The following is a 17,262-nucleotide window of genomic DNA, read 5'->3' as shown; positions in this document are numbered from 1 at the left end:
AGTCATAAGATGTGGTGTGTTCATCCCCATGCATCCACACCGTGCTTGCCCACTGGAGAGCTTTACCTGTGAGAAGGCTGATGAACTGAGAAATCTTGTATTCATCAGTCACCCCTGTGAGTGACAAAAAGTACAGTGAACATTGAAAGAGGAATCCCCTTGCAGTTGAAAACCTCTCCAGAAAACGTCTCTGGCAGAAGAATGCTTCGAGATGCACCAGTAGGTGATGAGGGGTGTGTGACGACAGCCTGCGACACTACAGCAGTGAGCTGCAACATCATGGTGTTGAGATCGCTGATCATCTGCTGGTGCTCTCCTAACAAATGCCCCTGTGCGTTGATCACAGTCTGCTTTGCCTTCTCTGCTACATCCATAGATGGCAAAGCATCCTATCAGAATGCAGGCACTTACGGATGCAATTGCCGGGGAGAGCAGGTGCGGCGCAAACTGAGCCAAATCGCAGATCAGGAATTGTAGTCAGGAAACGAGCAGAGGTCGATCAATCAGTAAACAGTGTAGTACAGAGCAGACATGAAGATGAGGTCAGGAATAAACGTAAATAGTGGTCTTAAACAGAAAGTCAGTCAGAAAACAAATGGCTTGGTAAAGTCCGCTACGGGACACAGAACAATACTTTGCACCAAGTGATTGATTGAACGGGGTTTAAGTAGGCGAGGTAATCAGCAGTTGAATATAATTAGTATTCTGGTGATGAGGGGCGCGGTGACTCATGGGGAGTGTAGTCCGGAGTGTCCATGTTTGGAGGCTACTCTGAACGCCAGCTTTCAGCATTGTTACTGACACTCATGTCGTCTGAGGGAGTTTTTGCCTTGCCACTGTCACAACAGACTTGCTTGTTGCGGATAAATTAGGGATAAAATTAACTCATGTTTAAAGTCTTTCATTTTTGGCAAAGCTGCTTTGCGACAATGTCTGTTGTTAAAAATGTTATACAAATAAACTTGACTATAGAATTTCTAGGCATCACCTTAGACAGCAACCAGATGAAAGCTTCTTTGCCTCTTGGAAAAATCAAATAGTTTCAGAGAGGTCATGAGAAATGTAGGAGGAAATTTCAAAAGGGAATTGTTTCTATATTTGGGCATCTTAATTATGCAATGCATGTTATTCCTCAGGGACGCTCCTTTGTATCCAGGCTTTTGACCTCTAAATCTGTAGAGAACTCCATGATAGGGTGAGCCTGGATACAGGCTGCAGATCTGAACGCCAGTTCTGGTCTCCTTCTGTTGGGTAAATGGAACGGTATCTCGTTCTTCTATAATGAAAATTGCTAACGTAAATTCTAGGTTAAAGTTGTTCACAGACGCAGCCCCTTCCGTTGGTGGGTGGTGGTTTCAATAATCAGCAGTTTGCTGATGCATGGCCAAAAGAACTGTCACCCATGTCAGCTGACACTTCTTCCACTGCTCTAATGGAATCTCCCCAATCATGTAGCTTGTCTTTTGTGGGGTAAACACTGGTCAAGAAGCAAATCTTGTTTTGTGACAAGGCAGCAGCTATAAACATTATTAACAAGGTGCTCCTCAGTTCCATTATTAATAGATTCGTGACGTGCCTCACATGGTCCTCTGCATTGGATAATTTCATCGTTTGAACAGCCCATATTCCAGGCTTGGACAACAATGGCTGATTTCTTGTCCCAATCTGAATTTCACCAACTGTGCCCAGAGGCAGTGTCATCCAGCCTGACCTACCCTGTTCATTCAAACTGCACTGGATTAAACAATAAAGGTTATTGCATAGCTGCTCAGGCTCTCTGTATAAACTTACTAGCCATGTTACCCCAAGTGGCAATCTGTGAAGCTTCAACTCGCCTCTCCACATTTCATCTTGGTTTAACTTGCTTCCTACTTAATAGTTCAGCAAGCCCCTCCTGCTAGCTCTTCCATAAAAGCATGGAAGGTCAGGGAGGTCTGTCTGGCGTGTTTTTTTTTTTTTTTTTTTTGGGGGGGGGGGGGGGGGGGGGGGGGTGCGGTCACTCTTCCTGCTTTAGCCTTTCCATGTAAGCACATGGTAGGGCAGGGAGGTCCCAGAACAGAGCGACCTGCCAAATACAACTTGTTGCAAATATTGCAATGTAAATAATGTTCCTTGGCAAAAGTGGTTCTGACAAATCAAGCATAGCGTAATTCTGGCAGGCCACAAAGTCAAGCTCAGCCCTCAAACCAAGCTACATCAGCTGACTGCAGCTAATCTCAAGCCAGCCCATATCAGCTGTCAGCTCAGCTGATTCCCTTCTACGCATTCAATTGGCAAATCTCTCATAGGAGTACCTTATTTAAGCTGCTTTAACCTGCCTACCTTTGCTGCTTTCTCTGCAAGCCATTTTGCAACCCACTTCCACCCCAACTCCTTCCCTTTCATGCTGTCTGACTTTTAATCAAAGTCATTTCTGCATCATTGATACCTGATCACAACCCAGTCCAGGCCACCACCTTCTGTTGCTTCATGATCCGGTTCTGATGCTCACATGCCTATAGGCGTTTTCTTGGCGGACAGGAGTTGGCATGGGCACCCTGACCAGTCTGCAGCTGCTCAGCCTATACAAGCAAGCTGTGATGCGCTGTGCGTTCTAACACCTATCATAGCCAGCATTAACTTTTTCAGCAGGTGTGGAGGTGTTCTTCTGTGGTTCACAGATTATCTTCTATCAGAAAGTGGTCCAAGGAAGAACAAAAATCACTGCATACTGGGAACACCCCCATGACCTACAATTCTGGAGATGTGCTGACCCAGTCATCTAACTATTGCATTTGGCCCTTGTCAAAGAGGCTAAGAACCCTAATCCATGCCATTTTCATTGCTGCCGCCTTCCCCGCCTTAGCCGTTCAATGCAGGCACATGGAAGGACAGGGAGGTGCTCTCCCTGCCTCAAAGCTTCTCATATAGGCATGTAGAAGGGCAGGGAGGTCCCCTAATTCATGCCATTTGTGTTGCTGCCACCCTCCCTACTTTAGCCATTCCATGCAGGCACATGGAAAGGCAGGGAGGTGCTCTCCCTGCCTCAAGACTTTCCACATAGGCACGTGGAGGGGCAGGTAGGTCCCATATTCTGACCTTAAATCAATGTCATCTCTGAATGTCATCTCTGTTGTCATTGATGCCTGCTCTGTTCTGTACCCTTTGGGGGGGGGGGGGGGGGGGGGGCGCACTGCTTTAGCCTTTCCATGTAGGCACATGGTAGGGCAGGGAGGTGTGCTCTCCCTGCCCCATGACTTTCCATGTACTGTATGCATGTGGAAGGGCAGGGAGGTCCCAGAACAAAGCCACCTGCCAAATACAATTTGTTGCAAATATTGCAATGCAAATAATGTTGCTTGACAAAAGTGGTTCTGACAGAATTGTTTTGCAGACATTTCAAAACATTAATTGTAACTATAAATGGATTAGTATGGGGCACTTTAAGTTAATAAAGCAATTGTTGGAGAATTGCTGTGGTATATGAAAAACACTTTGGGGAATGCTATTATAGCAAAGTAACCAACTTTGGGGTGGTATTTAGGATTGATTATCCTAGAACAGCACATCCTGTCAGGTTTTATTCCTTACATAAAATCATGCTACTGTATTCTACATTGTTTAATTGGCTTCTTGTTAATGTGGGAATATGTTGCAAAGAATGGAGTGCGCATAAACAAAATTAAAAGGATTGCTTAAGTTAAGAATGGTAAACAAGCCTGTAAATCTACTAACCCCATTTCCAGAAAAGTTAGGATATTTTCCAAAACGCATATTTGCCAACCCTCTCGATTTCAGCGGGAGCCTCCCGATTTCAGCGGGAGGCTCCCGATTTTAGCCTCCGTCTCCCGATCGTATTTGTTAAAAACTGGATAATCTCCCGGTTTTGGGAAATCCCTACCGCCAAGTTAAAAATACCCCTGATTATGTCCAATCAGAATCGTATGAGAAATAATGCTGATGTCAATTGACTTTTAACCAATCAACGAACAGAACGACAGGTCACTTCCGTAATGTAGGATTCACCCAGGCTGTCCGACATTTTTTTTTTTACAAGCAGTCATTCATCATGGCCACTAAACCCAATACCAAACAGCAAAAATATGAATGCAAATACTAGGTTGCATGGGAGAATGAATTTCCATGGATAAGCAAATGTTTGACCAGCCAGTTACACATTTTAAGGTAAAGATATCTTAAATCAGAATATAATGGACATTTGAGTGTGAAAATAAACTAGTCTTCCGTACCATTTCAGAAACAAACTGTACAACTTCTGAAGTGTTTAGTGAAATTTTGCATGACAGAGAATTTGTTTGGTGAGTGTATTTGAATAGTGTGGTCGTGTCTTAGTGCTATTTTGAATTTATGTTTGAAACTTTTAAGTGAAAGTTTACAAGTGAATTATCTGGAAAGTAATTGATTTTGGTAGTACTAAAATTTTGCATTCGAGTGAATTTCTTTGTGGAGTATATTTTGATAGTATGGTAGTATTTATAGTGCCATTTTTAAATTTTGTTTGAAAACTTGTCAAAGTTTGCAAATGAGCAAATTCCTTTGTTGCATTCCGATAGGATTTTGATAGGATTTCTAGTGCTTTTTAAAAATTCTGTTGGAAAGTGTTTAGTGAGAGATGCATTTTAGTAGTACTAAGACAGTGCAGTATTTATTTAATTGAGTTATTTTGGTTAAATCTTATTAAAATTTTATTTAATTTATATATGATATTTTAGTTCTCTGTATTTTTACATGAGCTTACAGAAGGAAAACACATTTGATGCAATCTAATAATACTTTCATTCACAGTGACCATTTTAAGAAATTATAAACATTCTTCTAAAGCATCACTTGTGTTATTTTCTGTGGGTCTCTGTATGTATACAATATTCAGGCATGAGATTTTTCAGCTCAAAATCTGATTTAAGACTTCCCTTTCATTGTTATTATATTAAAATTCAAGACAAGAGTATTATTTCAGATTTTCCACTCTGAGCTCTCTCATGCCTGATACATGAATCCCATAACCTATAGTAATTGATAGAACAATATCAACAATTCAAAAACTCTAATTGTATAAATTTCAAATGGTTTGCAATTAACTGAGATCCACTGTTTTTATCGTTTCCACCGCGCATCATACCCTCATCCACTTGAAAATGTCTTTCATGCACTTTTCTCCCCCATGAGAATTTTGAAAAGTTGGCAAGTATGAAAATGCAATAAAAACAAATCTAATTTCTTAATTCGCGTGAACCTGTATTTAACTGACAAAAGTAAAAATGAAAATATTTTCAGTAGTTTTCCTGACAAACTTGATTGTAATTTGTAAGTATAAAAGAAGTTAGAATTTGATACCTGCAACACACTCAAAAGCTGGGACAGAGGCAAAATAAGATTGAAAAAAGATTTTTATAGGATATTCAAGTAACACTGTTTTGGAAGATTCCACAATAAGGTGGTTAACTGGTAACAGGTGACGGTATCACAGTGTTCTCCCCATGATTGAAATAAAGCCCTACACTCTGGCAGTCAGCCCTGTGATGACCTGGCAACTTGTCCAGGGTGTACCCTGCCTTTCGCCCGTAGTCAGCTGGGATAGGCTCCAGCTTGCCTGCGACCCTGTAGAAGGATAAAGCGGCTAGAGATAATGAGATGAGACGAGACTCTGGCGGTCCACAGGGTTGCGTGGTATGCCAAAGGTGTGTGTGTGTGGGGGGGGGGGGGGGGGGGGGGGGGGGGGGGGGGTCCTCCCCCGGAAAATTTTGAAAAAGAGAGCCCATTTGGTGGCATCTTGTGACTTTTGGAACATTTTATGGTGGTACCTACACTGTCACTTTTTATTGTTAAGATGGTTTTGTTAAGATGGTATTGTTAAGATATCTGTCAACCCCAAAATGAAAAAAGAAGAAGTGAGAAAGCCAGGGTCCAGGGGCTGCAGGCCCCGGTCAGGTCCAGGGCAAAGTCCTGGTAGGGAGGTCTAGGGGGCTAAAGCCCCCCTAGCTGAAAACAATTTTGCCAACTTTAACAGGGGATTGGTGGCCTTAGGATGAATATTTACTCTTCACCTTCTTGTTACTATTAATGAAAAAAACAAACAAAAAATGGCTTCATGAGGACACCACATGTATTAACAAAACAATGCCAGGTAAACAATAACACCTTTCAACATGAACCTGAAATGAAAGATTTGCAATGATTACATTTCAATAAGCTTTCACCACAAAACTACATATGCAGGTCACGTCATAGGAAAACAGGAAACACAATTTGCTTTGCCACCAAATCATTTCTAAATCAAGGTTTTAACTCCATAAAAGTGCATGTGTTTGCAATTTATTGCAGCAGAGTTTGAGGTTTATTTTGCCCCTCATTAAATGAAAGTGTAAATAAATAATTCCATCATTACAAAAAATTCTGAATATAATGCTACAAGCTGAGTAAATTTAATATGCTGTCCTATGTATTATCATTTATAAAATATTTATTCATTTGGGTTTATAATGCTAAATAAATGATTAGAAAAATAATATTAACCTCCTGACCCAAGCTGTTTTTTTTACATACATTTTTTTATTTCTTTTTGCTATTTGGGCTTATTAGAACCTGATTAGAATAAAAACTAAGTATCATCTTTGATAAGATGTACTTTTTGAGAAAAAGTATGTCCACATATGTGGATTCTTGTTCTGAATTTCTAAAAAGTGCTGTCCACGTATGTGACCGCTAGGCCCTAGGAGGTTAAAGGAGGCGGCACGGTGGTGTAGTGGTTAGCATGGTCGCCTCACAGCAAGAAGGTCCGGGTTCGACCCCGGTGGCCGGCGAGGGCCTTTCTGTGCGGAGTTTGCATGTTCTCCCCGTGTCCGCGTGGGTTTCCTCCGGGTGCTCCGGTTTCCCCCACAGTCCAAAAACATGCAGGTTAGGTTAACTGGTGACTCTAAATTGACCGTAGGTGTGAATGGTTGTCTGTGTCTATGTGTCGGCCCTGTGATGACCTGGCGACTTGTCCAGGGTGTACCCCGCCTTTCGCCCGTAGTCAGCTGGGATAGGCTCCAGCTTGCCTGCGACCCTGTAGAACAGGATAAAGCGGCTAGAGATAATGAGATGAGATGAATATTAAAGGAACATAAAATTAGTGAAATACTCAAAGTAATACCATCACCAAAGAATCCCAAAACCATGGCGACAATGATATATTAACAACTTCCAATTATATAGTTATAGATTTACAGTGGGGCAAAAAAGTATTTAGTCAGCCACCAATTGTGCAAGTTCTCCCACTTAAAAAGATGAGAGAGGCCTGTAATTTTTCATCATAGGTATACCTCAACTATGAGAGACAGAATGGGGGGAAAGAATCCAGAAAATCACATTGTAGGATTTTTAATGAATTCATTGGTAAATTCCTTGGTAAAATAAGTATTTGGTCACCTACAAACAAGCAAGATTTCTGGCTCTCACAGACCTGTAACAACTTCTTTAAGAGGCTCCTCTGTCCTCCACTCGTTACCTGTATTAATGGCACCTGTTTGAACTCGTTATCAGTATAAAAGACACCTGTCCACAACCTCAAACAGTCACATTCCAAACTCCACTATGGCCAAGACCATAGACAAAGGACACCAGAAACAAAATTGTAGACCTGCACCAGGCTGGGAAGACTGAATCTGCAATAGGTAAGCAGCTTGGAGTGAAGAAATCAACTGTGGGAGCAATTATTAGAAAATGGAAGACATACAAGACCACTGATAATCTCCCTCGATCTGGGGCTCCACGCAAGATCTCACCCCGTGGGGTCAAAATGATCACAAGAACAGTGAGCAAAAATCCCAGAACCACATGGGGGGGACCTAGTGAATGACCTGCAGAGAGTTGGGACCAAAGTAACAAAGGCTACCATCAGTAACACACTACGCCGCCAGGGACTCAAATCCTGCAGTGCCAGACGTGTCCCCCTGCTTAAGCCAGTACATGTCCAGGCCCGTCTGAAGTTTGCTAGAGAGCATTTGGATGATCCAGAAGAGGATTGGGAGAATGTCATATGGTCAGATGAAACCAAAATAGAACTTTCTGGCAAAAACTCAACTTGTGTTTGGAGGAGAAAGAATGCTGAGTTGCATCCAAAGAACACCATACCTACTGTGAAGCATGGGGGTGGAAACATCATGCTTTGGGGCTGTTTTTCTGCAAAGGGACCAGGATGACTGATCCGTGTAAAGGAAAGAATGAATGAGGCCATGTATCGTGAGATTTTGAGTGAAAACCTCCTTCTATCAGCAAGGGCACTGAAGATGAAATGTGGCTGGGTCTTTCAGCATGACAATGATCCCAAACACACCGCCCGGGCAATGAAGGTGCTGGCTTCGTAAGAAGCATTTCAAGGTCCTGGAGTGGCCTAGCCAGTCTCCAGATCTCAACCCCGTAGAAAATCTTTGGAGGGAGTTGAAAGTCCGTGTTGCCCAGTGACAGCCCCAAAACATCACTGCTCTAGAGGAGATCTGCATGGAGGAATGGGCCAAAATACCAGCAACAGTGTGTGAAAACCTTGTGAAGACTTACAGAAAACGTTTGACCTCTGTCATTGCCAACAAAGGGTATATAACAAAGTATTGAGATGAACTTTTGTTATTGACCAAATACTTATTTTCCACCATAATTTGCAAATAAATTCTTTAAAAATCAGACAGTGTGATTTTCTGGATTTTTTTTCCCCCTCATTTTGTCTCTCATAGTTGAGGTATACCTACGATATAAATTACAGGCCTCTCTCATCTTTTTAAGTGGGAGAACTTGCACAATTGGTGACTGACTAAATACTTTTTTGCCCCACTGTATGTGCTTTTTTTTTTATTTCCCGTCGCCAACACAGACTAGCTAGGCTACTACTGTAACAATAACAAACATACCAAACAGCATGCAAATTTCCTGTTGAAAAAAATATTTGGCTATACATTTATGATCTGTGGGACAATTCAAAATAAGCTATTATTTTACTTTAACTTAGCAACTTTGTAAATAGATCTAGTTGAGCTTAGATTAACTGAAACAAGGCATGTTTAACTTTTTTCAAATACGATAAACCTTCTCCCTGACATAAGTCTAATGCTGCAAATACAGTCAAGAGTGATCCCGATGGCGATCTCACTTTTTCAAGATATTTGTGAGACTTTCTTTGCATGTGAAGTTCAACATCTCGAAGGACTTGGTGCTGATACTCCTGTTACAAACAGTGCATCAGAAATGGTGCTTGCTTGCTGAATCAGCGATAATGCATGGATAGATTTTGGTCCAGTTGGAATTAAACTTCGTACCATACTTACAGTGGTATGCAAAAGTTTGGGCGTCCCTAGTCAAAATTGCTATTACTGTGAACAGTTAAGCAAGTTGAAGATTAAATGATCTCCAAAAGGCATAAAGTTAAAGATGACCCATTCCCTTTATATTTTAAGCAAAAACAATTTATTTTCGTCTTTTATATTTTCAAAATGACAAAAAAAGGAAAAGGGCCCGAAGCAAAAGTTTGGGCACCCTGCATAGTTAGTACCTAGTAATACTAGGTACTTTGGCAAGTATCACAGCTTGTAAACACTTTTTGTAGCCAGCTAATAATCTTTCAGTTCTTACCTGGGGGATTTTCACACATTCGTCCTTGCAAAAGGCTTCCAGTTCTACAAGTTTCTTGGGCTGGCTTGCATGCACTTCTTCTGAGATCTATCCACAGATTTTCAATGATGTTTAGGTCAGGGACCAGGTGAGGGCCAGGGCAAAACCTTCAGCTTGTGCCTCTTGAGGTATTCCATTGTAGATTTTGAGGTGCGTTTTAGATCATCGTTTTATTGTAGGACCCATCCTCTTTTTAACTTCAACTTTTTTACAGACGGTGTGATGCTTACTTCCAGAATTTGCTGGTATTTATTCGAATCCATGCTTCCCTCGACCAATGAAATGTGCCCTGTGCCACTGGCTGCAACACAACCCCAAAGCATGATCGATCCACACCCATGCTTCAGAGTTGGAGAGGTGTTCTTTTCCTGGAATTTGGCACCCTTTTTCCTCCAAAAAACATACTTTTGCACATTGTGGCCAAAAAGTTCTATTTTGATTTCATCAGTCCACAGGACTTGTTTCCAAAATGCATCAGGCTTATTTAGATGTCCATTTGCAAACTTCAGATGCTGAATTTTGTGGCTAGGACGCAGGAAAAGGTTTTCTTCTGATGACTCTTCCATGAAGGTCATATTTGTTCAGGTGTGGCTGCATAGTAGAACAGTGCACCACCACTCCAGGGTCTGCTAAATCTTTCTGAAGGTCTTTTGCAGTCAAACAGGGTTTTTTTTTTTTAATTTGACTTTCTAGCAATCCAACGAGCAGTTCTTTTTTTTTTTCTGAAAAAGTTTTCTTCATCTTCCAGACCTCACCTTGATCTCCACCGTTTCTGTTAACTGCCATTTCTTAACATTACAATCTGAGGAAACCGCTACCTGAAAACACTTTGCTATGTTCTTGTAGCCTTCTCCTGCTTTGTCAGCATCAATTATTTTATTATTCAGAATGCGAGGGAGTTGCTTAGAGGAGCCCATGGCTGTTGATTTTAGGGACAAGTTTGAGGAGTCAGAGAATTTATACAGCTTGAAATCTGCATCATCTGACCTTTCCTAATGAAGAATTTGAACAAGCCACAGCTCAATAAGCCAATTAAGGTCTGGAACCTTGGTAAAAGTTACCGGAGAACTCAAATGTATTGGGGTGCCCAAACTTTCGCCTGGTGTTCCTTTTTTTTTTTTTCCCCACTCTCCAGTTGTACAAAACAAAAATAATACACAAATCTTGCAGAAAACGCTGAAAATAAATGTGTCGTCTTTACCTTTATGCCTTTTGGTGATCAGTTCATCTACTGCTCACTTAACTATTTACAGTAACAGACATTTTCAGTAAGGGTGCCCAAACTTTTGCATGCCACTGTAGTTGCATGTCGATACTTGGAAATGTAGTCATTTTTGCCAGGTGCGTCTTTCCCACCAGTAACGTGGAAATGATGACAAAGTAAGATACGATTTCATTGGTCGACTTCCTGCAGTCAACTAATCACGAACGTCCTTTCAAAAGCTCTTCCACTGAGCTTCTGGAAACATGATATCACATACATAGACATTGCACGCACTGGTGCATCAATAATGCTTTGTTTTCTATGAATGAATAAATTTTTTCTTCTTAAAAAATCATGAGAATTTGATAGAGGAAGCATGAGGGCGTAATTCAGTGCAAAAAATCATGAGTCTCACAGCAAAGTCATGAGAGTTGACAGGGCAGTTCTCAGTTATCAGGTTTAAAGCGTGTCAGCAGGTTTAAAGCGTGTCAGCCCTGACATGCAAAAGCGCTGGGGGGGAAGGAGACAACAACACACTATCATGATGGAGCATGCACCAAAGGCTTATTTTATACCTAGTCTTTGCAAGCAAGGATGGGTCATGGTTCACCCCTTTATGCCAAAATTCATGAGGGAATTGTTTGTCAATTCAAAAAGAACGTTTCTCAATGCAACATTGCAGAGAATTTAGGTCTCTCAAGATCTACAGTACATAATATTGTGAAAAGATTCAGGAAATTTGGAGATCTCAGTGCATAAAGGGTAATGTTGGAAACCACTGTTGAATGTGCATGATCTTTGAGCCCTCAGGTGGCAATGCCTGAGAAACTATCGTGATGTGACAAATATAGCCACATGGGCTCAGGAGTACTTTGAAAAACCATGGTCACTTAAAACTGTCTGCTGCATCCAGAAATGCAACCTGAAACTGTATTATGCAAAAAGGGAGCCATTCATCAATTCTATACAGAAACCTCACAGATTTCTCTGGGCCTGAACTCCTCTCAGATGGACCAAAAGACAGTGGGAATGTGTGTGTTGTGGTCTGAGGAGTCCACATTTCAGTTTGTTTTTAGGAAAACTGGACATCAAGTTCTCAGTACCAAAGGTGAACACAACCATCCAGTTTGTTATCAGAGAAAGGTGCAAAAAACAGCATCTGTGATGGTATAGGGAGCATCAGTGCCCACAGCATGGGTGAGTTGCCTGTGTGTGAAGGTGCCATTGACACGGAGGCATATATTGGGATTTTAGAGAGACAGATGTTGCCATCAAGGCGACGTCTCTTCCCAGGAAGTCCATGATTATTTCAGCACGACAATGCCAGGCTTCATTCTACACAGGCTACAACAACATGGCTTTGTAGACAGAGTGTGTGCTTGACTGGCCTGCTGCCAGTTCAGATCTGTCTCCTATTGTGAATGTATGGCACACCATGAAGAGGAGAATCAGACAATGGTGACCACAGACTGATAAGCAGCTTAAGTCTTGTGTCAAGTAAGAATGGACAAAAACTCCAAATGCAAAACTGCAACAATTAGTATCCTCAGATTCCATACTATTAAAAATTATTATGAAAAGGAAATGTAACAATGGTAATAATGCCTTGGTCCCAACTTTTTTTTTTGGATGTGTTGCAGGAATCAAATTCTACCTTCATTTATATTTATAAAATACAATCAAGTTTGTCAATAGTTTTCCTGACCATCTTTTCTTTGCACTTTTGTCAGTTAAATAAAAGGTTCACATGAATTAACATCAGATTTTTGTTTTTATTGCATTTTGAAAATATCCCAACTTTTAACACAAGCTGGATCAATGAAGTTATCGTATAATAACCATGTTGTCAAAGTTATGACATTTAATCCCGCAAACCAAAGCCTTTTAACAACAAAAGGTTCTTACCTTCAACTTTAGGGAGGTTCACAATAGGAGAGGACTGCAATAATAATAATAAAGAAAAATGGACTTGATATCTCTCCTGGTCTAACTCTGATCACAGAGAATCTGAATTTCACAATGATAAACGAAAAATACATTCGGTGCTATGTCTCCCTGCAAGGTTTAGGTCAAATTCTAAACACAATGAAAAACAAACCATGCTCCCCTGGCTAGATGACTAGCCAGCTTCAGGTTAAAATTAAGCTTTGCAGGAAGGTAGATTTAGACAGTTATATACACATGAGAACAATAAGAGTAAAATAACCCCTGGCTTCTCTTCCTGTTCAAACATTATAGGTGTAATTCATCACTAAATGTATGAGAAACTGATATGAGTATGAACAATATTGGAAACACAGCATCAGGGAACCAAGTATTGATACTTCCAGTATTTGGATAGCACAAATTACCAACATTTGTACTTTGGCAATTACAGCTTTGAGACATCTATGGCAAGAAGTAATTTTTGCAGCACTATGGTTCAATTCTGGCCCATTCCCCTTACATATCGTCTTTAGTTCCCTAAAACTCTGGAGAAGTCCTTCTGATGGTCTTGCAATTTCAAATCCTCAATAAATTTTCAATTGGATTCAAGGCCATCCAAGGCCTTCCTGAGTTATTCTGGCTATATTTTGGAGTTGTTGTCTTCTTGAAATCATCCATTCACCCTAAATTTAGCTTCTTGGTTGATGAGATTAAATCTTGTGCAATATGTTCCAGTACATCACCATATTCATGTTTCCTAAGATGTGTAATGCCCCAGTACTGTTTGCAGAGAAGCAGAAACATTTCATGATGCTCCCACCTCTAAAAGTCACTGTGGATATGATGCTCGAGCTCATATGTGCAATCCTTTTTTTCTTCAAAAATAACCAGCTGAAATACTGTCAGAGCTCTATTATTTTTCATCTGACCAGAGTACATTGTTCTTTTAGATGCATGTCTCTGTGCTTCTTTTTAAGTAGAGGAGTTTGGGTGTGTGAGGTATATGAACGGAGAGGATTGTGGTCAGGTTTATTGCTTAATGTTCTGTGTAACTGCTGGGCGGCATGGTGGTGCCTTGCAGCAAGAAGGTTCTGGGTTTGAGCCCAGTGGTCGACGGGGGCCTTTCTGTATGGAGTTTGCATGTTCTCCCGGTGTCCGAGTAGGTTTCCTCCGGGTGCTCTGGTTTCCCCCACAGTCCAAAAGACATGCAGTTATGTAACTGGCTACTCCAAATTGCCCATAGGTGTGAATAAGTGATGTGTGTGTGTGTGTGTGTGTGTGTGTGTGTGTGAGAGAGAGAGTGAGAGAATGGTTGGTTGTCTGGGAACCCAGCCACCATTTGGTGTCGGTCCCAAGCCCCCAAAAAATGGAAGGGTTGCGGCAGAGAGGGTTGCGGCAGGAAGGGCATCTGGCGTAAAACTATGCTCCAATTAATATGATGTGTGTCCACATGGCAACAACCCCACAAAAACAAGTGGGACAAGCTGGAAGTAGTAGAAGTTCTCTGTGTAACTGTTGTTCCTGCTGCTTTCAAGTTATCCTGCAATTCTTTTTGAGTGACTACCGGCTTCTCTCATCTTCCTCATTATTAGTCGGAGCGTGAAATCTTGCATGGTGCATGTGTCCAGGCATGATTAGTTGTGATTCCATGAAATGTCCCACCAGCATCTTATCAAACTAACCATATTGACGGGGATATTTAATGTAATTTCTATGGCTCTGTAGTTTCTGCTTGACTGCCGTTTAATACTGTTTGTCCTTGAGAACTTTAGGAAGCTCGTTCACCTTTATTGCTACCTTTATTTTTTTGCAAGATTTACATGTATGTAACCTTAATACCTTTTAATATTTACAGTACATATGTATGTCCTTTACCTAATCAACTTAGTTTTATAAACAGTTTCTTTTATACTTTTTTGCCCATATTTAACTACAAATTCAAAAGATATAATGTCAGAGGCTCCAACTTGGGGAAATTGCAAAGAGGGAGATCCTCCCTCTCTGCAAGTAGCTTGGAGGAAGACAAGTTTGAGTGCCGTAGGCACGAAATAAATAAATAAAAATGTGTGTATATATCAGGGCTGAACGATATGGACAAAATTTCATATCTTGATATTCATGCCAGATATCTCGATACGATATGACTACAGGTTTGGTGAAAACCAAGCATTTTTCAGAAAAATAAACACATCATAATACAAAAAAAATGTGGAAAGTGCAGTTTTATTTTTAAGAACTCACTGCCAGTCATTAACATTAACATAAATTACGAATAAATAAATTACAAATCAAACATTTTACTGCAGCTCTGCTTTAACAATAAATAACAAATGCATCCGTATTTGTTATTTATTGTATGCTCCCCGGGGAGGAAGGACGTCTGCAGACAGCGGGTCTAGAGTTCGAAGTTTGTTGTAATAAAATGGACTGTTAAACTGATGTAAGGTTCGGTTGTCCGGCATGACCACAGGTCCGTGGTTGTGGCGAAACGATCGATTTCACGGAGCTCAGATTCAACATTCATTTTACACTCATTATAGAGTTTCAGAATGGCCACTTGATTAAAATGTGTTCGGGATGGTATTTTATAATGCTTGTCCAGCGTCCGAACCATTTTTTTAAAAGCCCTCTTTCGAGACTGTGTACCCAGGTACAGTGGTGCTTGAAAGTTTGTGAACCCTTTAGAATTTTCTATATTTGTGCATAAATATGACTTTAAACATCAGATTTTCACACAAGTCCTAAAAGTAGATAGAGAACCCAGTTAAACAAATGAGACAAAAATATTATACTTGGTCGTCATTTATTTATTGAGGAAAATGATCCAATATTACATATCTGTTAGTGGCAAAAGTATGTGAATCTTTGCTTTCAGTATCTGGTGTGACCCCCTTGTGCAGCAATAACTGCAACTAAACGTTTCCAGTAACTGTTGATCAGTCCTGCACACCGGCTTGGAGGAATTTTAGCCCGTTCCTCCGTACAAAACAGCTTCAGCTCTGGGATGTTGGTGGTTTTCCTCACATGATCTGCTCGCTTCAGGTCCTTCCACAACATTTCGATTGGATTAAGGTCAGGACTTTGACTTGGCCTTTCCAAAACATTAACTTTATTCTTCTTTAACCATTCTTTGGTAGAACGACTTGTGCGGTTAGGGTCATTGTCTCGCTGCATGACCCACCTTCTCTTGAGATTCAGTTCATGGACAGATGTTCTGACATTTTCCTTTAGAATTCACTGGTATAATTCAGAATTCATTGTTCCATCAATGATGGCAAGCCGTCCCGGCCCAGATGCAGCAAAACAGGCCCAAACCATAATACTACCACCACCACCACCACCACCATGTTTCACAGATGGGATAAGGTTCTTATGCTGGAATGCAGGGTTTTCCTTTCTCCAAACATAATACTTCTCATTTAAACCAAAAAGTTCTGTTTTGGTCTCATCCGTCCACAAAACATTTTTCCAATAGCCTTCTGGCTTGTCCACGTGATCTTTAGCAAACTGCAGACGAGCAGCAACGTTCTTTTTGGAGAGCAGTGGCTTTCTCCTTGCAGCACTGCCATGCACACCATTGTTGTTCAGTGTTCTCCTGATGGTGGACTCATGAACATTAGCCAATGTGAGAGAGGCTTTCAGTTGCTTAGAAGTTACCCTGGGGTCCTTTGTGACCTCGCCGACTATTACACGCCTTGCTCCTGGAGTGATCTTTGTTGGTCGACCACTCCTGGGGAGGGTAACAATGGTCTTGAATTTCCTCCATTTGTACACAATCTGTCTGACTGTGGATTGGTGGAGTCCAAACTCTTTAGAGATGGTTTTGTAACCTTTTCCAGCCTGATATGCATCAACAACACTTTTTCTGAGGTCCTCCGAAATCTCCTTTGTTCGTGCCATGATACACTTCCACAAACATGTGATGTGAAGATCAGACTTTGATAGATCCCTGTTCTTTAAATAAAACAGGGTACCCACTCACACCTGATTGTCATCCCATTGATTGAAAACACCTGACTAATTTCACCTTCAAATTAACTGCTAATCCTAGAGGTTCACATACTTTTGCCACTCAGATATGTAATATTGGATCATTTTCCTCAATAAATAAATGACCAAGTATAATATTTTTGTCTCATTTGTTTAACTGGGTTCTCTTTATCTACTTTTAGGACTTGTGTGAAAATCTGATGATGTTTTAGGTCATATTTATGCAGAAATATAGAAAATTCTAAAGGGTTCACAAACTTTCAAGCACCACTGTACCATGTCTTTTGCAATGTGGTATGTTATAGCGTCTGTAATTTCTTTATGTCTGGTGGACGTCGACTCGTACGGTGCAACGCTACTGAATGCATTAGCAATCAAACTTTGCTTTGGCTTATTTTGGGATGACTGAGAAGTCCCCGGTGTTTCTCTCATTGTCATACACTCTTCGTGCAGCACGCGATGGTGTTGTTTCAGGTGGTGAAACATGTTTGTTGTGCTATCTT

The 17,262-nt window shown here is 40.9% G+C and overlaps 1 protein-coding gene across 2 annotated transcripts in view; it reads right to left on the bottom strand.

Annotated features, from left to right (window-relative positions):
• zgc:77375 (uncharacterized protein LOC402927 homolog) overlaps positions 1-17,262 on the bottom strand; it is a 59,987-nt gene that overhangs the window by 19,165 nt on the left and 23,560 nt on the right. For both annotated transcript variants that reach the window (XM_060910359.1, XM_060910360.1), the window contains one exon: positions 12,749-12,782. In XM_060910359.1, the coding sequence (XP_060766342.1) occupies positions 12,749-12,782 (34 nt within the window). The remainder of the gene's footprint in view (positions 1-12,748; positions 12,783-17,262) is intronic.

The sequence above is a fragment of the Neoarius graeffei genome, chromosome 26, assembly GCF_027579695.1.
Source record: "Neoarius graeffei isolate fNeoGra1 chromosome 26, fNeoGra1.pri, whole genome shotgun sequence".
NCBI classification, from domain to species: domain Eukaryota; kingdom Metazoa; phylum Chordata; class Actinopteri; order Siluriformes; family Ariidae; genus Neoarius; species Neoarius graeffei.
The sequence above is the reverse complement of the archived record's forward strand: the minus strand, read 5'-3'. Positions and strand labels throughout refer to the sequence as shown.